The sequence below is a fragment of the Erythrolamprus reginae genome, chromosome 5, assembly GCF_031021105.1.
Source record: "Erythrolamprus reginae isolate rEryReg1 chromosome 5, rEryReg1.hap1, whole genome shotgun sequence".
NCBI lineage: Eukaryota > Metazoa > Chordata > Lepidosauria > Squamata > Dipsadidae > Erythrolamprus > Erythrolamprus reginae.
In genome coordinates this window covers 14,492,676-14,520,476 of record NC_091954.1, presented here as the reverse complement: position 1 = coordinate 14,520,476, position 27,801 = coordinate 14,492,676, and the positions used below count along the sequence as shown (strand labels likewise).

The following is a 27,801-nucleotide window of genomic DNA, read 5'->3' as shown; positions in this document are numbered from 1 at the left end:
CTTTTAATAGCTACTGATACATAGATATATATATTTGACTCCCATTGAATTCATTCTATCACTTACTTTGAGGGCACAAAATATACAGGAATCTCCCATGCATTTGTGTGTTGTAAGTTGTCGAAAACTGCGTCGAAAAATATCAAGATGCCAGAGTACCTAGAAAGCAAAGAATTGTTACTTTTCAATAAATTTTCTTAGGAATGTTTTAGGGAAGAAAACTGGTTTTAATAACATCTGAGAATATAAAGTATAACTACATTTGAAAGCATTGATAAGAAAAATATTTCCACGTAAAGTGAATAATTTTATCTTTATTGTGAATATATATAAAAAATCAGACAATGATACAGGCAAGAACAAACAGCAACAGTCCTTTCCCTTATACAGACCTTGGAATACTAATATCGAATGACCTAAATGCTAAAGCCCACTGCAACAATATCGCCAAAAAAGCCTCTAGAGTTGTTAACCTGATCCTACGCAGCTTCTGCTCAGGCAATCTCACACTACTCACAAGAGCCTACAAAACTTTTGCCAGACTCATCCTAGACTACTGCTCATCTGTCTGGAACCCATACCACATCTCGGACATCAACACCCTTGAAAATGTCCAAAGATATTTCACCAGAAGAGCCCTTCACTCCTCCACTCGAAACAGAATATCCTACGAAAACAGACTAACAATCCTGGGCCTAGAAAGCCTAGAACTATGGCGCCTAAAACACGATTTGAGTATTGCCCACAAGATCATATGCTGCAATGTTCTACCGGTCAATGACTACTTCAGCTTCAACCGCAATAACACAAGAGCACACAACAGATTCAAACTTAATACGAACCGCTCCAAACTTGACTGTAAAAAATATGATTTCAACAATCGAGTCATCGAAGCGTGGAACTCATTACCGGACTCAATTGTGTCAACCCCAAACCCCCAACACTTCTCCCTTAGACTCTCCACGATTGACCTCTCCAGGTTCCTAAGAGGCCAGTAAGGGGCGTACATAAGTGCACTGGTGTGCCTTCCGTCCCCTGTCCAATTGTCTTTCCTTTCTTTCACCTATCTTATATATTATCTTCCTTTCATATATCCTCTCCTCTAAGTTCACTTTAACCCTCTTTTATATTATCACATGTCTATTTTTCTTCCTATGTATTTGTGTATTGGACAAACAAACAAACAAACAAACAAACAAACAAATAAGAGGAGGAACTGGACTGGAAAGGGACAGAAAGAGAGCCAATTCAAGCTATGGTATTTAAACTAAAGAAGTAGTAAAGACCAAGGTAGCTGAATTAGTAAGAACGGGAAAATGTAAAGAGAAAAATGTGTAGGGGATGGAGATGACATAAAAGGGGAATCTGAACTGGGAATGGTGGAAAGATGGAGAAAACCCTCTCTTTTTTATGAACCACTTGAATGGGCAGAATTAAGAAAAGACAAATCAAGGCAGTGAGAATCATGGCAGAAGAAATGGAGGGTGCTTGGATGGGCCATCATAGCAATGGTATCTATCATGAGGCAGATTGCTCATATATCCCTAGCTATACATGGTACTTAAAGATTTGTGAACCTGTTTGAATTTTCAATGTTTGCGCATAAATATTACCTAAAATGTGATCTATTCTTTCTTTGGCCAATCACAAATACATAAATTTGGATAATTTTTCTCAATCAATAAATCTATGACTCCTATATTTAATGTGGTTCTCTTTAGCTTTAGGATTTGTGTGGAGAACAGATCAAGTTTTAGGTCACATTTATGAAAAAAAGTCAAAAGGAATACAAAGTTTAAAACACCACTGTAATTACTCCTTCAACCAGTATACGTTTAAGAAAATGTGGCTTAAGAGTTAAAGGGATGAGAAAGAATAACTATCTTGGTAAATTAAGCTAACAGCAGTTAATTTGGGGGAATGGTTAATTAATTGGTAGATATCCCAGACAACAAAATTAGATTTCTATATATATATATGACGGTCTTGGTATATTCGGGTTTCTTCCCGTGTAAGATTTAGAGATTTCTGGTGACGTTTCGACGAGGTCCCACTCATCATCTTCAGGCTGGTGCTTTTATCCTTGTTCTAGATCGAACACCTAGAACAAGGATGTATTATAGGTGTTCGCCCTAGAACAAGGACAGAAGCACCAGCCTGAAGATGATGAGTGGGATCTCATTGAAACGTCGCCAGAAATCTCTAAATTCTACACGGGAAGAAACCCGAATATACCAAGACCGTCATACCTGTACCCGTGAAAATCTATGAAAAGAAATATATATATATATATATATATATATATATTTATTTATTTATTTATTTATTCATTCATTCATTCATCGACTTCTATGCCGCCCAATCCCGAAGGACTCAGGGCGGCTTACAACAATAATAAAAATACAATATAAATAGATACAAAGGGATAAAAAAAAAGTCGAACATTATCTGAAACTAAAACATTAGGAAAATATACCTGAAATAAATTGTCTTATATATAAAGAATATATGAATGATTGATTATAATGTACAAGTATGCATCATTGCTATATTGTAACATCTAAATCAATGGTTCCCAACCTTTTTTTGGGCCATGCCCCACCCAAGCATCTCTAAAATCCTGATGCTCCCCCTGGACATATAATTCTTACTATTCAAAAAGTGAACTACTACATATGCAGAAGGAGCCTAAAAGGCCATTAACCTGGTTTTAAAAATGTTCCAATTACCCCCATTAAAAATCAAATTGCCCCCCTGTGGGGCATGGGCCTCGTGTTGGGAATCACTGATCTAAAGGTATATGGATTAATATATTGATTGTTAAAATTTTTTTAAAAATGCCACAAAGAATATATAACATGAATAATATGAAGAATAATCCTTATACAAGTAGTTGGGGGGGGGGGAAGTAGTCATGTTTCCATAAACAATGTCGGTTGGCGGGCCCCAGGGGAAGAGCCTTCTCTGTGGCGGCCTCGACTCTCTGGAACCAGCTCCCTCCAGAGATTAGAACTGCCCCTACCCTCCTTGCCTTTCGTAAACTCCTTAAAACCCACCTTTGTCGTCAGGCATGGGGGAACTGAGATATTTCCCCCGGGCCTATACAATTTATGTATGGTATGCTTGTATGTATGTCTGCTTAATAATGGGGTTTTTAAAATATTTTAAATTGTAAATTATTAGATTTGTCATGAACTGTTTTTATTGTGTTGTGAGCCGCCCCGAGTCTACAGAGAGGGGCGGCATACAAATCTAATAAATAATAATAATAATAATAATAATAATAAGTACGTCATATTCTGTGCAATATGTATATTACTCTGGTATACAGGATCTTATATCATGGTATATACATATTACACACTACACTGGCACCAATGAAATTCGTCATATCTGTTTGTGTTGCTATATTGTGTTTAGGAATCTGACAGCCCATGGGTAGAAGCTGTTTTTAAACCTGTTTGTCCAGCTGGCTATACTCCACTGTCTTCACAGAGAGTGGCCAGGGTGTGAATCATCCCTACGTATGTTCCTTACTCTGCTGAAACAGCAAGACCAGACAATGTCATTCAGTGGTGTTAGGGGGCAACCAATGGTTTCTTGTGCTAAGTTATTTACTCTCTGTAGTGCCTTCCTTTCTACGGCTGTTAAACCAATGCAGTATGTGAGGACACTTTCTATTATGTACCGATAGAAATAAGGAATCCACCATTGTTCCACCAATAAATCCAAAGCTGATTTAGTCCTAAAATTAGGGCTAAAATCAGATTTATTTATTTATTTATTTATTGGATTTATATGCCGCCCCTCTCCGAAGACTTGGGGCGGCTAACAACAATCATAAAACAGCGTACAATAATAATCCAATACTAAAGACAATTTTAAAAACCTCTTAATATAAAAAACCAAACATACATACAGACATACCATGCATAAAATTGTAAAGGCCTAGGGGGAGAAGAAGTCTTAATTCCCCCATGCCTGGCGGCAGAGGTGGGTTTTAAGTAGCTTACAAAAGGCAAGGAGGGTGGGGGCAATTCTAATCTCTGGGGGGAGCTGGTTCCAGAGGGCCTGGGCCGCCACAGAGAAGGCTCTTCCCCTGGGTCCCGCCAAGCAGCATTGTTTAGTTGACGGGACCCGGAGAAGACCCACTCTGTGGGACCTAACTGGTCGCTGGGATTAAAACAGATGAAAACATTCTATTTCTTCCAATAATGTATGCTGCTGCAAGGACATTGATCTCTTTACTTCCCAGTCCTTCCTCAAAGGATGTTCATTATTGAGGGAATAGTTATCAAAAATCTTTCAATTTAGAGAGGGTCTTCAGGAGTACAGTTTCTCTTATCTCAGTGACACTACACGGAGAGAAGCATTCTCTACACAAGTGATGGTGAACCTTTTTGACGCTACGTGCCAAACCTCCAAGTGTGTGAGTGCCGTTGCGCTCGTGCGTACTGGCACCCATAATACAATGCACACCCCCATTTGTGTAACCCTCCCCGCAGCAGCAGCTCTCTCTCTGCCCCTCCCCCCCCCCCCCACCTTGGCAGCCAGAGAAACTTCAAACATGCAGCCTTGCCTGAGATCCTCTCCACTGGGAACCAGTGTTCCCCAGCCTGTGGCTGCTGAGGTGGGGCAAGGGGGTGCAACAGAGAGCTGGGGAATAGTGGATCCCAGCAGGGAGGATTCCAGGCAAGGTCACACATTCTGAGCTTCTACAGATGCCGAGATGGGGGGATAGAGAGCTCTGCCGGCGGTTGGAACGGTGGATTTATCTATCTATCTATCTATCTATCTATCTATCTATCTATCTATCTATCTATCTATCTATCTATCTATCTATTTATTTATTGGATTTGCATGCCGCCCCTCTCTGTAGACTCGGGGCGGCTAACAACAGTAATAAAAACAGCATATAACAATCCAATATTAAAACAGTTAAAAACCCTTATTATAAAACCAAACATAAATACAGACATACCATGCATAAAATTATAAAGGCCTAGGTGGAAAGAGTATCTCAGTTACTCCATGCCTGGCGACAGAGGTGGGTTTTAAGAAGCTTACCAAAAGCAAGGAGGGTGGGGGCAATTCTAATCTCTGGGGGGAGTTGGTTCCAGAGGGCCGGGGCCGCCACAGAGAAGGCTCTTCCCCTGGGTCCCGCCAAGCGACATTGTTTAGTTGACGGGACCCGGAGAAGACCCACTCTGTGGGACCTAACTGGTCGCTGGGATTCGTGCGGCAGAAGGCGGTCCCTGAGATAATCTGGTCCAGTGCCATGAAGGGCTTTATAGGTCATAACCAACACTTTGAATTGTGACCGGAAACTGATCGGCAACCAGTGCAGACTGCGGAGTGTTGGTGTAACATGGGCATATTTGGGGAAGCCCATGATTGCTCTCGCAGCTGCATTCTGCACGACCTGAAGTTTCCGAACACTTTTCAAAGGTAGCCCCATGTAGAGAGCATTACAGTAGTCAAGCCTCAAGGTGATGAGGGCATGAGTGATCCCAGCAATGAGGACTCCAGACAAGGCCATGCATTCGGAGCTTCTGCAGCTGCTGAGGTGGGGGGACAGAGAGCTTTGCCAGCGCCCCCGTGGAACAACGGCTCCCAGGGGGAGGAGTCCAGGCCACAGGATCATCTGCACAAGTAGTCCACCATCACACCCTCACCAGCTGCTTGTCCACTGGTGCATTGGACAGTTGTGTGGCAGAAAGTGGTCTTCAAGATAGTCTGGCCATAAGCCATGTAGGGCTTTTAAAGGTAATGACCAACACCTTGAATTGTGCCCGGAGACCAATAGGGAGCCAGTGCAGCTTGTGGAGGATTGGTGTAATATGGATGTACCTACGTGCATTCACAACAGCTCGCACAGCTGCATTCTGGACCAGTTGTAGTCTCCGAGCCCTCTTCCAGGGTAGCCCCATGTAGAACACGTTGCAATAATCTAATCGTGAGGTGACAAGGGCATGATTGACTTTGAGGAGTACTATCAAGGTTCCAGGTAGCACCCAAACTAAATCAAAATCCAAGTCACAGTACTCTCAAAGTTCCAATTTATTGCCAGAGCCATTCTGGCACCTACACTGGGAAACCTGAATCAGAGCTTTCCACCCAGTTTAAAGTTCACATCCTTGTCCCCCACCCACAAACATGTCACATTGCCCACTCAGATTGTGCCAGTGTGGCAAATCCTCCTTCCGCTTCCGCCCAGGTGGTTGGGCATAGGATGGCCTTGAACCACTCAAAAGAATGCTTTGTGGCTGCATCTGTTCCCTCATGAAAATCACCCCTCACAAGTTCCCATAAACATCAGGCCTTCTACAGATAGTGTAGCAAGCCATTAATTTATCACCAACATCTGCACCAGCTTGACAAGTGCCTCTTGATCCAGGTAGGGTCGCAGTTGGTGCACGAGATGAAATTGTGCGAAGGTCCCAAATGTTGATCTAATATTAGCTTTCAGTCCAGGAGGACACTCAAAATTTGAACCCGTTCTGAGGGGGACAATTCCCCCCCCCGAGCCAAGGACGGACAGTTGACATAGTCTTTAGGAGGCAATATCCACAGCCACTCGGTCCTGTCTGGGTTAAGTCTGAGCCTGTTGACTCCCATCCATATCCTCACAGTCTCAAGGCACTGGCACATCACATCCACTGCTTCACTGAATTGACCCAGGGTGGAGATATATAACTGGGTATCATCCATATGTTGCTGATACCTCACCCCGAATCGTTGGATGACCTTACCCAGTGGTTTCATGAATATATTAAATAGGAGGAAGGAAGACCGAGACCTGAAATACCCCATAAACCAGGGGTCTAGGGTTTGACCTCCTACTAAGACTGACTAAGACCTTTACATGTCCAGTCAACGAAGCAGTGGAAGTGATGTGCCGGTGCCTGGAGGCTGTTGGGGACTGGATGGGTGTCAACAAACTCAAACTCAACCCAGACAAGACGGAGTGGCTGTGGGTCTTGCCTCCCAAGGACAATTCCATCTGTCCGTCCATTACCCTGGGGGGAGAACTATTGACCTCCTCAGAGAGGGTTCGCAACTTGGGCGTCCTCCTCGATCCACAGCTGACATTGGAACATCATCTTTCAGCTGTGGCGAGGAGGGCGTTTGCCCAGGTTCGCCTGGTGCACCAGTTGCGGCCCTATTTGGAGAGGGAGTCATTGCTCACAGTTGCTCATGCCCTTATCACCTCGAGGTTCGATTACTGCAACGCTCTCTACATGGGGCTATGTTTGAAAAGTGTTCGGAAACTCCAGATTGTGCAGAACGCAGCCGCGAGAGCCATCGTGGGGTTTCTCAGATTCGCCCACGTATCTACAAGACTCCGTGGCCTGCATTGGCTGCCGATCAGTTTCCGGTCACAATTCAAAGTGTTGGTCATGACCTTTAAAGCCCTACATGGCATTGGACCAGAGTACCTCCGGAACCACTTGCTACCGCACGAATCCCAGCAGCCGATAAGGTCCCACAGAGTTGGCCTTCTCCGGGTCCCGTCGACTAAACAATGTCGTCTGGCGGGCCCCAGGGGAAGAGCCTTCTCTGTGGCGGCCCCCAGCCCTCTGGAATCAACTCCCCCCGGAGATTAGAATTGCTCCCACCCTCCTTGTCTTCCGTAAACTACTTAAGACCCACCTATACCGCCAGGCATGGGGGATTTGAGACATCTTTCCCCCAGGCTAATTATAATTTATGTTTGGTATGTATGTGCTGTTTGTTTTTTAATTATGATAGGGTTTTTAGTTTTTTAATATTAGATTTGTGCCATTATAATATTGGTTTTATCGTTGTTGTGAGCCGCCCTGAGTCTTCAGAGAGGGGCGGCATATAAATCTAATATATTATTATTATTATTATTATTATTATTATTATCAACCACAGAGATAGGAGAAGAACCACTGTAACACAGTGCCTCCTAGGGTTTGTCTTTGCCTCACAGTCTTTGTCGTCCCAGAAGGATATGATGGTCAATGGTAACGAAAGCAGCTGAGAGGTCAAGTAGCACCAAGATAGAGGAGTGACAACCCCCCCCCCCATCTCAAGCTTGCCAGAGATTGTCCATCCAATTTGGTGATTTATCCATCTTGAATGGAGCAGCATTCTCTTGAAGGAGTGGGTGGAATTGGGAGCATCTGATACACGGGCAATTAGAATGGGATGCAAAGTATTCTTTGAGTTTCGAATGTTACATCAACACGATCATTTCTGAAGAATGCTAACTCGGTCAAAGTGGTGCTTGTCACCTTTCAGTTAGATTAACACACTGCAAAGGTGGTTATTTCAGAAGATCCTCCAAAAATTAGAGATTATTTAAAATATGGCAGCTAGAATTTTGAATAATTGCTAGAAAACAGAGCATATAATAGCTTTCTCATTTCAAATGTATTGGTTAGCAGTGTATCCTTAAGAATAGTTCAAAATACCCACGTTTCCCTGAAAATAAGACCTTATTTTTTTGGGGGGGGGGCTCTGAAATAAGCACTACGGCTTATTTGGGGGGGGATGTCTTATTTTTTTCTTATCTATCTATTATTATTATTATTATTATTATTATTATTATTATTATTATTATTATTATTACCAAATGAGTTTATATATAGCTTTAGAATAGAATAGAATAGAATTTTTATTGGCCAAGTGTGATTGGACACACAAGGAATTTGTCTTGGTGCATATGCTCTCAACGTACATAAAATAAAATACACATTTGTCAAGAATCATGTGGTATGACACTTAATGATTGTCATAGGGGTCAAATAAGCAATGAAGAAGCAATATTAATGAAAATCTTAGGATATAAGCAACAAGTTACAGTCATACAGTCAACATGGGAGGAAATGGGTGATAGGAATGATGAGAAAAACTAGTAGAATAGAAGTGCAGATTTAGTAGAAAGTCTGACAGTGTTGAGGGAATTATTTGTTTAGTAGAGTGATGGCATTCGGGAAAAAACTGTTCTTGTGTCTAGTTGTCTTGGAGTGCAGTGCTCTGTAGCGACGTTTTGAGGGTAGGAGTTGAAGCAATTTGTATCCAGGATGTGAGGGGTCAGTAAGTATTTTTCCCGCCCTCTTTTTGACTCGTGCAGTATACAGGTCCTTTAGGACTTAGATAAAAACTGTCATATTAATTGCACTATTAATTATTATCAGCTGTTTATATTTCATTGAAAATTATACTTTTATATTAAAGTAGAGGGAAGGGGGTTCCTTTATTCATTACTGTTCATTAAATCATCAATATTTGGTGAATTTTTGCTGAAAACACTTACATTATAGCTATAATACTTATAGCTAAAGCTTCCATATGCTACAATTATAAAAATAAAAATAGAAAATACTAATATATGTAACACTCAGACGCTCTGCCTATAAAATATAAGCATTCCATCTGATTAGAATTCCCCTTGCACCGGAAATAATCCCAGCATTAATGCTAGACACAGGGTGGAACCACAACAAAAAAGAAATTCCTAATGCAACAATTAGGGCCCTACTCTGTGTTGCTTGTCAAATTCTAGGAATTCTCACATTTTAGTTCTGTCACAACTTTTGTCTTTTGCCAAGTGGATGCATATTTCCCCTTCTTCCTTGTCGGTTCCCATCCTGTTTCTAACTTTATTCCCTATGTTATGATTTACAAGAAGCTGAACAAACAACATATTAGTCAGGCTATCTTACTTTAGTGTTACATTATGATATATACAATAAAGTATCCAGGATGTATGCTCTGATTTCCATGATCAGGAGCTGCCTCCAGTCTTATGGACGTGGCAGTAGATGTGGCAGTATTTTTAGGAACTCTAAAATTATGATTTTAGTCTTTTAGTTTTTCTGACATTTTCTTTTTTTTTCTGATGATGTACTTTCCCCTATATCCTCTTAAAGCTGAACAAGCTATGTAGGATTTTAAAACTCTTCAGAACATTTCTTGTCCTCTTTTACTACTGTAATAAAAACATTTTATAATGAATGAAAATATTCTTACAAAATAAAAGATTTTTTTAAAGGTAAGGGTCTCTTTTATCCACCTGTTAGCCTTAATCACAAAATTTTACATTGACACTTCATGTCTCTTATTTATTTTCACGTGCAAATAAATTAAGGGGACTCCAATAACCTGTCAAAAAGTCACTCAAATGAAGAATTCATGGTTGTATTTGTGGTAATAGCAAGAAAGCAGTAAAATAATTTTGTTGTCTGATACATTCTAAAAAATGGTCATGGGAAAGGTATGATACCAACCTTGTTATTTTAAAAATGAAAGCAAAATACTAACACAAGGACTCAAATGCAAGATACTAAATATCTTATATCCATATTGAATATATATGTATATGCCAGGGTGATTCGACAGAAAAAACATATAACACTCCCCTGGTACAAAGCTGAAAGGATGAGAACCTGTAGCCTAGAGGTTAATTCTCTGCCTTACAAGGCAGAGGCTACAGGTTCAAATCCCAGGGAGGGTATGGCTAGCTAATGAGAGGAAATAACCTCGAAATAGATCTATACTAGTCTCCCTTCATTTTCAATTCAGCAAAAATATGTTACATACATATTTGTACACACACACACACATTATATACTATGCAAGAGAATCTGAAAACTAGATTAAGAGAAAATAGGTTTATAATATAGGGTGCAACAAAATTGGATTCCATAGCACTGAATTATATATGCTTTTAAAACATTAGAAGATTTTTAATATAAAAGATAAGCACATTATTATTTCAGATTTCTTACCTGTAATGCACTATTCAGGAAGCAGCTATTTTGTCCTGGCTCGTTGCTGAGACCTTTACTTGGTGCTATAGATGTTGTATTCCGTGGAGTAAACATGTCTTGCACACCACCGTGTCCCACAGAAAAATAATTTCTCTTCCAAGACATCTTTCACATTTGGATTTGCAATATAAAACTGGTTCTGTAGGTGTGTCTGTGGCTTAAAGATTCAAAATCAAAAGTTACACAATGCTAAAATATAAAACGTCTTCCACATTCCTCAGTGGTACCTCATGAAGTGACAGGAACACCATATTTCTTTTAAATCCAGAAATAGTACTGCGATATTGTTAGGATAATAGGTTCTGGCAGGAAAACATCTTTGTGTCTGAAAAAAATGGGTGATAAACTAAAAAAAATTATAGTTTTTCCAAGAATGATCATAATGAAGTCTAAAAAGTTTATTCGGAGTGTAAAACATATTGAAAGATACTAAAAACCGGAAAAATAATCTTCTGTTCCTCTGTAATCTCTGTAGACTAATAAACAGGCAAAATGAAACATGGAAAAAAAAATCTAGCAACCAAAAACCTTGTTATTCCTCTGTTGTTTTCGTCCTGGACTATTAGTACAGGCAACTTCACTTTTTATAAGTAAAACAAGCAGAGATTCAATACTGTCTTTTAATTCAGGCTTAGAGAGGATCTTCTTGAACTTCCTGTAATTTCCTCAGCGAGACTTGAGTGGTATCTTCTGTTCTTCCTTTTCTTGTGAGCAGAATGTCTAGCTGTGGTAGAAAGAAGGGGGGAGCGAGGGAGGGAGAGAGAGAGAGAATGAGAATAATCAAAGGCATGCGTCATTTAATTAACATCTTAGTTTTCTTCTGCCAAGATCAACATTCTCTCACCTCGCCCCAGAAACTCGGGAACAAAGTCGAAGGAACGTTAAAACAAAATCCCACTAAATGATCAAATAAATACTGTACAATAATTACAGTTTTCCATAAATATTACTAGAACAGGTTAAATGGCCACTTTGGCCAACTGGCTGAGGAATTTCTATTTAAGAAGGTAATTCTTCCCACAGACTGTATACACTATCTTCTTTGCTGCTCCATTCTTCAACTAATCTTTTGTTTTGGAAAGAAAAGTTTTGGTTTTCTTTTAATCTTATACAGTGATACCTTGTCTTACAAACTTAATTGGTTTCGGGACAAGGTTCTTAAGGTGAAAAGTTTGTAAGATGAAACAATGTTTCCCATAGGAATCAATGGAAAAGCGATTAATACGTGCAAGCCCAGAATTCACCCCTTTTGCCAGCCGAAGCGCCCGTTTTTGCGCTGCTGGGATTCCACTGAGGTTCCCCTCCATAGGAAACCCCACCTCCGGACTTCTGTGTTTTTGCGATGCTGCAGGGGAATCCCAGAAGGGGAATCCCAGCATCGCAAAAACAAGCACTTCGCTGACAACGGAAGTCCGGAGGTGGGGTTTCCCATGGAGGGGAGCCTCAGGGGAATCCCAGCAGCACAAAAACAGGTGCTTCACTGGCAATGGGAGTCCGGAGGTGAAAATAGTTTGTAAGAAGAGGCAAAAAAATCTTAAACCCCGGGTTTGTATCTCGAAAAGTTTGTATGATGAGGCGCTTGTAAGATGAGGTATCACTGTACTTGGTTTAATTGTTACCCAGGCTATACTGTATTTGCACCAGAAGAACGCGATGTATCTTTTAATAAAAAATAATCAAATTGATCACTAATTGCAAGAATAATTTTTGTATTAGATAACATTAGTTATCTAAAGGACCAATATTTCTATATTTTAAAAATGCAACCAGATTAAAAAATGTGAAGAGAACTCCCAAAAAACACAGGTTCCCCTAGCTAGACTGACATAGTCTGGAGAAAAGATAAAATATTCCAAGAATATTCAGTTTTCCATATCCATATACAGTACAAGTTTGCCAACCAATGGAGTGACAGAGGTACAGCATATAGCAGTACACACAAGTTGAGGAATTTCATATAAATGCAAAATCATAGAATTAAAAGTCTGAAATAGCAAAGGCACTTAGACTTATATACCACTTCTAGTGCTTTACAGTATTCTCTAAGTGGTTTACAAGAGTCAACATAATGCCCCCAACAACCAGGGTCCTCATTTTATCGACCTCCAAAGGATGAAAAGCTGAGTCAACCGTGAGCCAGTCAGGATCAAAGTCCTGGCTGAGGGTAGAATTAGCCTGCAATACTCTATTCTAACCACTATGCCAACCCGGCTCCTGATGTTTTCATCTAATGGGCAATTGTCCCAGAAAGCAAATAGTGAGGTTTGGATTCTTGACAGAAGGCTAATGAAATTGCTGTGTCAATGCTGAGCCAATTAGCTGAGTATTTGGATGGAAAACAAAATAAAAGGAAACAGTAACTGAAGAGAAAGAACATCACCAGAAACTTCAAACTAATTAGAATATATACCGTGTTTCCCTGAAAGTAAGACAGTGTCTTACTTTCTTTTTATCCCCAAAAGCCCCACTATGTCTTACTTTCGGGGTATGTCTTATATTGTTAAAGGGGCACTGACAGCTAAAAAAACTGTGTAAAATGTGTTTTTTAGTGTATATGCATTTTACCTTCTGTGACGGGCGGGGGGGGGGGAGGTTTCTTTGGAGTAGGGACGTGCCCGAGTAAATTTGCAGAGGCGGCAGTGACAAGTGCAGGGGACGGCGCGGCGACGTATGGAGAGGGGGACGGTGCGGACGTGGGCAGGAGGCGGCGCGCAGCTAGATGAGAGGGAGGCGGCAATACCCCCCGTGTTTCCCCGAAGGTAAGACATATGTCTTACTTTCGGGGTACGGCTTATATTAGCCGACCCCCCTGAAACCCCCGATACGTCTTACAATCGGGGGTGTCTTACTATCGGGGAAACAGGGTATATATATATCCAGAGACAGTATCATAAGAGTAACACCTCCTCTCCCCCATTAATCATTTCTCAGGAACCACTGGGAAACAGAATCCCTTTAAACAGAAAAAAAACCCCATTATGCAGATTGGCTCCTAGGCAGCAGCAATGAAGAACTTCCATGAAGTTCATTAATTAATTAGGAAGCTGTGAGAATGGGAAAACAGCACTTTCACTCTTAGACTATGATCCTGCTCAATTAGATCCATAAAAGACACTTACTTCCCTTTTGTCATTTCCCAGCTGAGGGGAAGGAACAAAAGTTTATTTTAGAAAAGGAATTCAGTAAAAAAAAATGACAAAGGTAGGAAGTTTTGCTTGTTATATTGAGTTAATAGAAGGATATCAACAACTGCAAAACTCACCCTCTCAATTCTGTATACATTTTAGGCAATTTTTATTTCAAAAGTGTGTACAGTGATACCTTGTCTTAAAAATGTAATTGGTTCCGGGACGAGGTTAAGGTGAAAAGTTTGTAAGGTGAAACATTGTTTCCCATAGGAATCAATGGAAAAGCGATTAATGCGTGAAAGCCCAAAATTCACCCCTTTTGCCAGCTGAAGCGCTCATTTTTGCGCTGCTGGGATTCCCCTGAGGCTCCCTTCTATGGGAAACACCACCTCCGGACTTCTGTGTTTTTGCGATGCTGCAGGGGAATCCCAGCAGGGGAATCACAAAATTGAAAAAAACCGAGCACTTTGCTGGCAATGGAAGTCCAGAGGTGGGGTTACCCAGCAAAGGAAGCATCAGTGAAATCGCAGCATCGCAAAAACACCAAAGTCCTCGCAATCCACCTCTGGACCTCTATATTTTTGCGATGTTGCGATTTCACTGAGGCTCCCCTCGCTGGGAAACCCCGCCTCCAGACTTCTGTTGCCAGCGAAGCGCCCATTTTTGTGCTGCTGGGATTCCCCTGCTGGTATTCCCCTGCAGCATAACAAAAACATGGAAATCCGGGGGTGGGGTTTCCCATGGAGGGGAGCCTCAGTGGAATCCCAGCAGCGCAAAAATGGATGCTTTGCTGGCAACGGAAGTCCAGAGGGGGGCATCCCAGCGGCGGCGGTGGGTTTGTAAGGTGAAAATAGTTTATAAGAAGAGTCAAAAAAATCTTAAACCCCGGGTTTGTATCTTGAAAAGTTTGTATCATGAGGCGTTTGTAAGACGAGGTATCACTGTACTAGCATTATTTGAGTGTTTTTGTTTGTTATTTTGTTTCAAATAAAGGCATGAATGCCCATATTATTATATTCTTTAATATACAAAGTTTAGTTCTTTTTCTGATGGAACACATTAGCAACATGTCGGCAAATGGGTCATTCTTTGTCAAGTGGACCAGGTGTCCACTTGGCTGGTTTTTGCGGCCTTATTTGAAAAGAAACCATCACAAAAACAACATATATGACAAGAAAAAAGTGTTCTTTCTAATGAAACGAAAATGAAGGTGATTGAGGGTGAGAAAACAGAGAGCTCATTTCATCCCCTTCAATCATCTTCATTAGAAAGAGCAAGTTTTTTTCTATCGCTCTGTTTTCTCACTTTTAATCATCTTTCATTTTTATTTAATTAGAAAGAGCGCTTTTTTTCTATCATATATGTTGTTTTTGTGATGGTTTCTTTTCAAATAAGGCTTCAATTTCACCTGGTCCACTTGACAAAGAATAACCCAAATATATATGAGGGTATGGCTAGCTGATGAGGCCAAAATAAGGCCGAAATAGATTTATCCTAGTCTCCCTTAATTTTCAAATTCCGCAAAAAAACATGTGACACACACACACACACATATAACACACACACATATATATATGATATATATATATGTGTGTGTGTGTGTGTGTGTGTGTGACTTTTTTTTCTGAATTTGAAAATTAAGGGAGACTAGGATAGATCAATTTCGGCCTTATTTTGACCTCATCAGCTAGCCATACCCACTGGGACTTGAACCTGCAACCTTTGCCTTGTAAGGCAGAGAATTATCCTCTACAGTATCCAATCCCTTCAGTTCTGCACCAGGGAAGGGTTACATATTTTTGTGTCGAATCACCCTGGTGTATTGAAGTAACATCACAGCTCCTTATTTGCCTCTTGGTCCAACCCGGGGCCATTTCCAAGGCAGTTGATAGCCGACAATTCTATCTGTATGTGTCACATGCTTTTTTTTTTTTAGCTGAATTTGAAAATTAAGGGAGACTAGGATAGATCTATTTCAACCTTATTTTGACCTCATCAGCTAGCCATATCCACTGGGACTTGAACCTGCAACCTTTGCTTTGTAAGGCAGAGAATTATCCTCTAGGCTACAGTATCCAATCCCTTCAGGTCTGCACCAGGGATATTTGTGTCATTCTTTATATATATACAGTCATACCTCATCTTACGAACCTAATTGGTTCCAGGGGGAGGTTCGTAAGACGAAAGGTTCGTAAGACGAAACATTGTTTCCCATAGGAAACAATGTAAAGTCAATTAATCCGTGCAACCAAAAAAAAAACCCGCAAAAAAAAATGCTGCCGCCCGGCTGTCACCTTTTAAAACAGCCGCGCGGCTTCCCAGCAGCCTCCGAACACCAAACGCGGAAGTTTGGGTTTGGCGTTCGGCTTCGGGAGACAGCTGGGAAGCCGCGTGGCTGTTTTAAAAGGTGACAGCCGGGCTGGGGGGCTTCCCAGCAACCCCCCCAGCCCAGCTGTCACCTTTTAAAACAGCCGCGCGGCTTCCCAGCCGTCTCCCGAAGCCAAACGCCAAACCCAAACTTCCGCGTTCGGGGTTCGGAGGCTGCTGGGAAGCCCCGCTGCCCGGCTGTCACCTTTTAAAACAGCCGCGCGGCTTCCCAGCAGCCTCTGAACGGTTCAGAAAAAATTTGCCTCTTCTTACGAACTTTTTTCATGTTACGAACGCCAAACCCGAACTTCCGGGTTTGGCGTTCGGAGGCTGCTGGGAAGCCACGCGGCTGTTTTAAAAGGTGACAACCGGGCTGGGGGGCTTCCCAGCAGCCTCCCGAAGCCGAACGCCAAACCCGAAATTCCGCGTTCGCTGTTCGGAGGCTGCTTGGAAGCCCCCCAGCCCGACTGTCACCTTTTAAAACAGCCACGCGGCTTCCCAGCAGCCTCCGAACGCCAAACCCGGAAGTTCGGGTTTGGCGTTCGTAACACGAAAAAAGTTCGTAAGAAGAGCCAAATTTTTTCTGAACCCCGGGTTCGTATCTTGAGTTGTTCGTAAGACGAGGGGTTCGTATCTTGAGGTACCACTGTATATACATATATCAAAAGGAAGGATTTTCTCCTCCCTGGGAGAGGCAAAGAAGAGATTATCTTGTGCAAGATATGTATTCAGTCTACATCTAGACTGAATTACAGAGATTGTAATACAAAAAAAGCAGGTCTAATTCTTTATGAAATTCATTCACTATTTATTTGCTCATATACCTTTAATTTTATTTATCAGATGATTAGATTGTAAAACTCTCTCACTTCTTGTGAACTAGGGAAGCATTGATGCACAATTGGCAGAAGAACTCCGTGTCTATTCATCAAGATCAAACTAGTTTTCCAACATTCTTAAACTTGAATGTTCAAAAAACACTGCTAAATGCCAGCATGTCTCTTGGCCATTCCAAGAACCACTTGATGTGCTGAATTTAATTAAAAAATCACATGTAAACTATAGACATAATAATAAAATAATAATTTTATACACACACATACACAATACATTAAGGTGGGTGTTACAATTAGTATGTAAAGGGGAAGTAAGTGGATTTTGCTTGAAGTACTCCACATTTTTGTAGGATTGCTTCTTGAAACTGCATAGACACAGAAAAGAAAACTAGAATGTTGTTTGTGTTTGTAATGACCAAGTGAAATCAATATTATTTCTGCTTCTGACAGGAGAAAAACAAATTGTCAGGCCGAAGCCATCGTTTTGAATTAGACACTTTGGCCTGCCACAAGTAGAATAGTACTGTGAGAATTGGGGAGTGGTGGTTGCATGAGAGGAAAAATACTAGCCACAACTAATTCTTTCTAGAGATTCAAGGTAATCCTTTGCTCAGCACCAGCCGGAAGTACAGGGGAGGATTGTGGACCTTGAGCGAACCAGAGTGGTCCATGGAATGAACTTGTGGGTGTGGGAACGAGGGATGAACCTTAAGCTGGGTTGAGAACTGTAGGAAAAGTTAGTAACAGGTTGACTACAGTTTATAACCAAATGGCTCTGTTAATAAACTGGAACTTGGAAGAAGGACAAAGGTTTGATTTATATCTTGAATGCTAATTGGAGCAATGACACAAATCCTTTTAGAGCATATTATGACTTGCACATCTTTAAAGCCCCACAAAACAAAGGGCAGGGTTGTTAGCGAGACTGTTCTTTATGGTGGATATCTGATCATCTCGCTAGACAGGGGCACACTCAAGTTCCCTTCCTTTAAATGCTGTCATCTGAGCACATTTCTTCTGTAGCCACTACAGCCTTTTGGAATAACCTCCAACCTTAGATTTGATTCCTCACCATCAAGCCTTCATTCTTTCCTCAAGTACTCAAGTATTGGGCTAGGATGAAGTTGAGCCTGGAGGTAAATAGTCTGATGGGAAGGGCTATTTGATTTTTATTCTACTGTTTTTATTGGCTATTATGAATCACTAACTGAGACAGGCAGCCATATACATTATTTCAATAAATAAACATAGAGCTGTGCAATCCATTTGAGTCACGATCTACATTTGCTCTGCCAAAGATATATTTTAAAAAAAGATCAAAGGCCAAGAAACACTAACTTAAATACAATTTAATTTGTATGCTGTTAGTATCGTTACTGCATGACCTTTTGCCAATGAAAAAAATGACCATATTTTTTTGAAAGGGATATTCCCAAATTTTGAGAGATTCAATATAGTCTCGCACATCTCTCTATTCCTGTTAAAGGATAGGTTCATTGGAATGTCATCTGGCAAAGATAGAATACTTCTGTTAATGAAAGTTGGTTATGTCCACTACCCTGTTTCCCCGAAAATAAGTCACCCCCGAAAGTGGAAAAGACTCCTAAGACTTTTTAAATTCACTGACAATCCCTCCTTTCTACTAATGCAGAATCTTGAAGATGGTGCGAGGGTCACTCTACTAACATGGATGTCAATGAGAACAGTTGATCAAGGGATATGTTTCCATAGTGACAGTTCTAGCAAATGATGGGTAGTACTTCACAAAAATTGAAAGGAATGAGCCACTGAAAATCTGTTCAGAGGGTTTTAAACTCAATCCAGGGGAGAGGGAGAGAGATATCCCAAAACAGTGAACTGCCAAATATTAAGAATGGGAATGGAGAGATATTCAGGATTAGTGACAACCAATAATGGGCAAGTAAATGCAAGAAATAATATGTCGATGTAGAATAAATCGATTTTCAAAGCATTGGGGTAATAATTAGCATGATCTAGAAGTCTTAGTATGATTAGTATGGATTATTGAAATTTGGTAAGGTAAAACAAGAGTAAAATTCAAGGATTGAATAGTGTAACATATCCAAAAGGCAGACAAGAGTAGTATAATTACAGCACTGCAAAGGAAGCGAAGCAGTGGAAGTGATGTGCCGGTGCCTGGAGGCTGTTGGGGTCTGGATGGGTGTCAACAGACTCAAACTCAACCCGGATAAGACGGAGTGGCTGTGGGTTTTGCCTCCCAAGGAGAATCCCATCTGTCCGTCCTTCACCCTGGGGGGGGAGTCACTAACGCCCTCAGAGAGGGTTCGCAACTTGGGCGTCCTCCTCGATCCACAGCTCACATTAGAGAAACATCTTTCAGCTTGGCGAGGGGGGCGTTTGCCCAGGTTCGCCTGGTGCACCAGTTGCAGCCCTATCTGGACCGGGACTCACTGCTCACAGTCACTCACGCCCTCATCACCTCGAGGCTCGACTACTGTAACGCTCTCTACATGGGGCTACCTTTGAAAAGTGTTCGGAAACTTCAGATCGTGCAGAATGCAGCTGCGAGAGCTATCATGGGCTTTCCTAAATATGCCCATGTCACACCAACACTCCGCAGTCTGCATTGGTTGCCGATCAGTTTGCGGTCACAATTCAAAGTGTTGGTTATGACCTATAAAGCCCTTCACGGCACCGGACCAGAATATCTCCGGGACCGCCTTCTGCCGCACGAATCCCAGCGACCAGTTAAGTCCCACAGAGTTGGCCTTCTCTGTGTCCCGTCAACTAAACAATGTCGTTTGGCGGGACCCAGGGGAAGAGCCTTCTCTGTGGCGGCCCCGACCCTTTGGAACCAACTCCCCCCAGGTATCAGAGTTGCCCCCACCCTCCTAGCCTTTCGTAAGCTCCTTAAAACCCACCTCTGTCGTCAGGCATGGGGGAATTGACATTTTCCCTCCCCCTAGGCTTATAAAATTTATGTATGGTATGCTAGTATGATTGGTTTCTAAATTGGGGTTTTTAAAATTAACTTAAATATTAGATTTGTTTACATTGTATTATTATTGCTGTGAGCCGCCCCGAGTCTGCGGAGAGGGGCGGCATACAAATCTGATTAATAAAATAAATAAAAATAAATAATAAGCATTTTGAGGTGTACAGATCCAGGAATCTGAGTATGAGGGTCTGATCAACAATATTTGGACAATAAGAGCTAAAAAACAATATTACTATGAGAGTGCGCTATAAATTGCCAGAACAGGAATAAGATCTGGATAATGCCAGGTTTTTCAGATGTTCTAGGGAAGAGACTGACCTTGGAATTCACTGGAAAACAGTCAGCTAAAGGCTGCAAGGTCAGCAACACCCTTGGTTCTTAATGAAAGCTATGTTCTTGAAAACTAAAGACAATAGATCATTGCTCTAGATCGGGCCCTAACTCATAGAAAAAAGTTGACTGAAGAGGTAATATCAGTGGAAACCGGGGGAGGAAGAATATTTCAGAAGTGGTTTGGTATTGCCTGCTTTTAAGGATTGACAAGCCCAAAATCATTCAGCAGGATTCTCTGCCTAAGATAGGACTGCAACTTGGTTTCCCCACTCCTAATTCAATCTCTTAACCTTTTACCATTACACCAAACTACCTCTTTATTTGCCCATTTAAGATTTAGTTACCAGGAGTGAAAGATGTTAAAAGGAACATATAGGAATACAGTGGTACCTCGTGATACGAACCCCTCGTGATACAAACTCCTCATGATACGAACCCGGGGTTTGGAATTTTGCCTCTTCTTATGAACTTTTTTCAGCTTACGAACCCACCGCAGATCGCAAAATGGCACTCCGCTGGGCGCCGCCGCCCAATTGTCACCTTCTGAAACAGCCGGGGGGCTTCTCGGCGTTCTCCCGAATGCCAAACCCAGAAGTTCAGGTTCCGGTTCAGGTTCCAAAGGCCGCCGAACCCTCGAAAGGAGGTGGGGAATCCCAATAGGGAATTCCATGGGCGGAGCTTTGATGTCACGCCTTATGTTCGCCTTACGAACCTACTTCCGGAACCAATTAAGTTCGTAAGACGAGGTATTACTGTATAGGAAATGGGTATGAGGGGATATACCAGCAAATAATATCTAAAAGAAGAAAGTTAAAAAGATTGAAATACCAAAGGAACTTAGACCTATACAAGAAGATTAAAAATAACAACATCCAGCTTTTTTGCTACATCAACAATCAGAGAGGGGAAAAGGATTTAGAGTAGTTATGTTGATAACAGATTATGGGGAGAGTGCTGAGCTCCTCAACTTTTATTTTACTTTTTCCCTCTTCACCAAAAGGGAAATACCGTATATACTCGAGTATAAGCCGACCCGAGTATAAGCCGAGGCACCAATTTTTGCCACAAAAACTGGGAAAACGTATTGACCCGAGTATAAGCCGAGGTTAGAAAATGCAGTGGCTACTGGTAACTTATAAAAATGGAAAACAATAAAATTACATTAATTGAGACATGTTTTAGAATATTTATTTTAAAGAAAACCAGTAAACTAGCTCTGTAAATTTAAAAGAGGGTAAACAAATTAACAATATTAACAATAAATTAAAAAGTAAAAAAAGTAGCTCGATCAGGAACAAAGCTAAAACCTAACAGTTAAAATCCTTCAAAACTGGATTCCTTCTCATCATTAATTGGATTTACATTATTGTTCTGTTTTTATATATGCTGTGAGCCACCCTGAGTCCTTGGAGAGGGATTGCATACAAATCCAATTAAATAAATAAACAAACAAACAAACAAATAAATAAGTGTATCCAAAGAAGAGCTTCAGCATTAGCTGCTGTGAGGTTATCAGCATAGAAAACCAAATAGATAGATAGATAGATAGATAGATAGATAGATAGATAGATAGATAGAAATAGATACAGATAGATAGATAGATAGATATAGATAGAAAGATAGACAGACAGATAGACAGACACACAGACAGATAGAAAAATAGATAGATAGATAGATAGAAATAGATACAGATAGATAGATAGATAGATAGATAGATAGAAAAATAGATAGATAGAAAAATAGATAGATAGAAAGATAGAAAAATAGATAGATAGAAATAGATACAGATAGATAGATAGATGATAGATAGATAGACAGATAGATATAGATAGAAAGATAGATAGACAGACAGACAGATAGAAAAATAGGTAGGTAGATAGATAGATAGATAGATAGAAAAATAGATAGATAGAAAAATAGATAGATAGAAAGATACACAGATAGAAAAAGAATTCCTGTCTAGCTCTGCCTCATAACACATTATTAGATCCTATCCAAGCAAGGACAGCAACTACCACAAAATACCATTTTTTAAACAGTTTAAATCCTTTCAAAGGAGGGGGAGGAGAATCTGACAGCAGGGGGCCTTTTTAATCCGACTAAGGACAATGCAGATAGAGCAAAGAATAGTTACTCACCATTGCTTTTTTCCCCTCGGTTGGAGCAAATGGCTGCCTCATTTGCTTGAGGCAGGGAGAGGAACTACGGCGTGCCAGAGGGGACAAAAGCTGGTGCCTCCTCGCTCTGGCTCAAGCAATGGCGCCCTCGTGTGGTGACTTTGTCAATGACCCGAGTATAAGCCGAGGCTGTGTTTTTCAGCCCATTTTTTGGGCTGAAAAACTCGGCTTATACTCGAGTATATACGGTAGATTCAAATGGACCTAAGAAAAACAACTGATAACAAAGAATGAGTGGTAACCTAAAATAAAAAGACGTGGAACATCTGGTTAACATGAACATGTTTATTTCCAGGCCCAGGTAAATTATATCTGAAAGTCCTCAAGAAGCTTGCAGATGTCCCACTAAAGCTCATTTCTGTGATTTTCGAGAAATCATGGAGGATTGGTCACGTTCTTCCTAACTTCAAGAAAGGGAGGGAAAAGGAAACCCCCACAAATACAGACTGGCAAGCTGATATAAATATGTGGTGGTCTACTGATTATTATTAAATCATCCAGACCAATCCGGAGCTCTGTTATCGGCTACACAGGTCTTCAGGAAAGCCTTCCCGGCTGCAGAAGAAGTGGGCAGAGATGTGAGAAGCCTGGCTGCAACTGTCCAAAGCAGAAGAAGTTCCTGAAGACCTCTGACAGCAAAAAGAAGGCAAAGGGAAGCACACACGTTTTCGTCATGGGGTACGCAAAAATGACCAAGAAACGGAACCGCCTTCTACCGCACAAATCCCAGCCACCGATAAGGTCCCACAGAGTTGGCCCTCTCCGGGTCCCGTCGACCAAACAACGTCGTTTGGCGGGCCCCAGGGGAAGAGCCTTCTCTGTGGCGGCCCCAGCTCTCTGGAATCAACTTCCCCCGGAGATTAGAACGGCCCCCACCCTCCTTGTCTTTCGCAAGTTACTTAAGACCCACCTATATCGCCAGGCATGGGGGAACTAAGACATCTCCCCCAGGGTTATTATATTTCATGTTTGATGTGTATGTGCTGTATGGTTTTTAATTGTTGGGGTTTTTTATATATTTTATTATTAGATTTGTTCCATTGTTATACTGTTTTTATTACTGTTGGAGCCGCCCCAAGTCTTCGGAGAGGGGCGGCATACAAATCTAAGAAATTATTATTATTATTATTATTATTATTATTATTATTAAGAAGGCAGAAAATCAGCTGAACAGTGAGTGCATGCACAATGCCTCGCGTTCCCTCAGATATGGCTCCTTATGCCATCTGTAGCAGGCGTGCCATAGATTCGCCATCACTGCTCTACAAGATACCCACATGGATTTCATTCAGCCTGTCAACTTACGAAGGCCTCCTGACCTGCTCCCGAGTTGCCAGAGGTAGGGAGATGGGGAATCGCGCCTCGCAGCTGCATCGAGGAATTCACACCTCAGTTAATACAAAACGCATCCTGGCCGGCAGAAGTCAAGGCCATCTCCATAGAGACACACAATGGCCAGAGGGAGTGGCTTTTACACCCAATAAATTACTTCATTGGGGAATATGACTGATGACACCCCTTGAGGGGAAGGGGAAACAAGGTCAGAGGCAAGGCACGAACTGACTGAAGTTAGAGCTGGCTTAACTTGGCGCCCCTAATAAACAACTGAATTTTTCTTGAAACTTTGCTTGAGGTCCCTGCTTTGGTCAGAACCCTGACACAGTCATTGTCAGTCTCCCAAGTAGACCAGATAAGAAACATCACAAGATAAACATCACAACTCCTACCCTCAAAACGTCGCTACAGAGCACTGCACACCAAGACAACTAGACACAAGAACAGTTTTTTTCCGAACGCCATCACTCTACTAAACAAATAATTCCCTCAACACTGTCAGACTTTCTACTAAATCTGCACTTCTATTCTACTAGTTTTTCTCATCATTCCTTTCACCCATTTCCTCCCATGTTGACTGTATGACTGTAACTTGTTGCTTATATCCTAAGATTTTTATTAATATTGCTTCTTCATTGCTTATTTGACCCCTATGACAATCATTAAGTGTTGTACCACATGATTCTTGACAAATGTATATTTTATTTTATGTACGCTGAGAGCATATGCACCAAGACAAATTCCTTGTGTGTCCAATCACACTTGGCCAATAAAAATTCTATTCTATTCTATTCTATAATAAGGCTATATTAACAGAAACTTGTGAATCTCGAAGTACAAATCTCCTAGTGTCTTTTTTTATAGCTTGATTATGACCTTTCACTGCTTCTTTTTTCTCTCTCCCCTTTTATCTGATGATTCTCTAGACCACATCTCTTCCTCCCATCTTCCAGGGTCTTTCTCACATTCTAATACATCTTCTTTCAGGGGAAACAGGTTATGGCAGTGATGGCGAACCTATGGCACGGGTGCCACAGGTGGCACACTGAGCCATATCTGCTGGCATGTGAGCTGTTGCCCTAGCTCAGCTCCAACGTGTGTATGCTGGCCAGCTGACTTTTGGCTCACACAGAGGCTCTGGGAGGGTGTTTTTGGCTTCCAGAGAGTCTCCAGGAGGATGGGGAGGGTGTTTTTACCTACACGAGCCTACTGGGCCCACCAGAAGTTGGGAAACAGGCTGCTTCCAGCCTCCAGAGGGCCTCCAGGGGGCAAGGGATGCTGTTTTCACCCTCCCCAGGCATTGAATTATAGGTGTGGGCACTCACACATGTGCGATAACATGCGCGTATGCTCTTTTGGCACCCGAGGCAAAAAAGGTTCGCCATCACTGGGTTATGGCCTGTGAGAACAAAATATAACTCTGTCACCCCCTTTTTCTTCCAGTAACTCCCAAAAAAACACACAAGGCATCTTGTAAATTTTGCTCCAGTTGAGATGACAGCTTCTGGTGCTTTTATTGGGCATGATCTGCTTAGGTGCCCAGGGATTCCACAATAAAAGCATAACCTATGATCCCTTTTTCTCTGATTCTCTCCTGATAACTGGGATTTCTTGGTTGCTCCAATTTGTATGGATTCCCCCCATGCTAGAATCCAAGGAAGCTATTGGGATATGGGGGAAGACAGATTATACGATCTTTTCTTCTTCCAGAGAGAAGAACCAGACAGTATACTTGACAAGATGAGCTAACTCTATTTTATTATAAGGCTGCATTAAAAGAATCTCGTGCAAGTGTGAAAATACAAATCTCCCAACATCTCTTTTTATCACCTGATTAGTTAGGGGGATCCTTTCTCTTTTTTGCCTATTATTCAATGGCAGGCTTCTCACCCTTTGATCTCATTGTTCTATAGGCAGCATTTCTTTCCACACACCCTTCTGTTTCTTCCAAGGTCATTCCCACAGTACATAATATTCTCCTCCTTTGTTAGTTATACTAATTTCCTGTCAAAAGCAAATATGACATCTTGTATTTATATTTACAAAATTCACCGAAATTGCCTGATTACTGTTTTTCTAGAGGATGTACTGAAGCAATTTTTATTCAGTGCTTCCCAGGAAAACATCAAGTTTTTACTAAGGTTGCATATGCTGAAAAGTCTTGTGAGGCCTCTATTACTCCTCAGATAAATGCACACACACAACATGTATTGATCCTAGCAAATCACAAGAAAAGTAACGAAATTCGGGTGAATTTTAGCCTTTCCCTCATATTTTAAATTCAAAATTAATTGTCTCACATATATGTCAGATTTAATGAAATAAGACTGTATCTAAATCATGACAGATGTATACACGTAATATAAAAATGAAACCCAAAATAAATAAAAGCAATTACAGATAAAAATCAATTTGGCATGCGTTACATTTGCAATACTTTAATTAAAAACTTCAGTTGTACAAGTAGAACTTAGTCTACAATTTGGTTTTTATACTCAGAACTATATTACATTTGAGTGTTCCAGCAATGCCTTCAAGTTTGAAACAGGCAAAATTCTGGAATAAGCCACACAGCATGTTTTAAAATATAAACCCGCATACGACAGTTCCTGTCACTAGGAAGGAAAATATGAATGGTTACCTTTAAGCACTGGTAGCAAGTATATATGTATCTATGTATCTGAATACCTCACTGTCCCTGTTTGCACATAACGATTAGTGTATCATTTTCAAATGGCTATTCATTCCTGAAAACGTTAGTTAATTATTCATACTCACAAACTGCCTGTATTCAATTACTCTTTATTCATTTCAGCCAGGAATCTGCATTTAGGAAATAATTTCCTCCTATGAATCCCTCTCTCTCAAGCAGGTCCAGTATGAAAGATGACATCATTGCTATAGACATGCACCTGATTCTTAAGAAATCGCACCTCCTCCAATAAAGCAGGCTATTTTTTTAAAGTGACAAAGACTGCCTTTGCCAGTGTGCTATAGCACTCTGGAATATGCTCCCATAATATACATTCTTCCTCTCTGCTTCAATGTCACAATGCAAGTTCTTTTTAAAAAAATAGAGAGAGGAAATATAGATTGTAATCCAAAGCTCTTCCACGATAGGCAGAAATATTAAACTATTGTCTTCATTGTTATAATTCCATTCTAAATACACAAAAAGACTACGGTAACTTATCTCGCATATTAAAAGGGATTTCAAAATATTCTAAACAAAATATTTCTTGCTAAGTATGCAAAGTTACAAAACTAGCAATAAATGGTGATATCAACAAGAGCGTAGGAACAATACATATTATTGCACTGAGTACTGGCTGGACAGAAGCTGTAAATTTTGGTACAATGAATTTCAGGAAACAATTTTTTGTTCCTAACCAACTGATCTATTCAGGGATCTTTTGGATTTCAATTCACATGTAGTATGGCCAGTGGTAACACTTTATTCTGGATTCTGTAGTCCTTAAGTCATGATGACTTAATAATAATGTTTATATTTATTTTTGCTTAAGTTTTATGGTTCATTCTATATTTTATACTTCTCAGTGATGTTGGTCATCGAAACACACATATGCATTGCCGCATTGTTTCATTTTTTTGCCCATTCTGCATTATATTTACTAATTTAATAAAAGAGAATAGTATCATATTTTCCTCATCTGCCAATGCAAAACAAAAAACAAAAAATCCACAAAAGATATAAAAGTTTAGAGAACTGGGTTTATAGAGAAAAAGCAAAGGAGTCACTATCAGAGAATTGGAGACAATTCCAATAACTGCTTTCAATTCAATGTGCAACAAGACCCTAAAGTGTGCAATAGGGTGGATACT

The 27,801-nt window shown here is 40.9% G+C and overlaps 1 protein-coding gene across 3 annotated transcripts in view; it reads right to left on the bottom strand.

Moving 5' to 3' along the window:
• Positions 1–27,801, bottom strand: part of USP54 (ubiquitin specific peptidase 54) — a 108,452-nt gene that overhangs the window by 72,975 nt on the left and 7,676 nt on the right. For all 3 annotated transcript variants that reach the window (XM_070752100.1, XM_070752102.1, XM_070752101.1), the window contains exons 2-3: positions 10,761–11,526; positions 67–159 (exon numbers count right to left, since the gene is read on the bottom strand). In XM_070752100.1, the coding sequence (XP_070608201.1) occupies positions 67–159; positions 10,761–10,907 (240 nt within the window). In that variant the 5' untranslated portion in view covers positions 10,908–11,526. The remainder of the gene's footprint in view (positions 1–66; positions 160–10,760; positions 11,527–27,801) is intronic.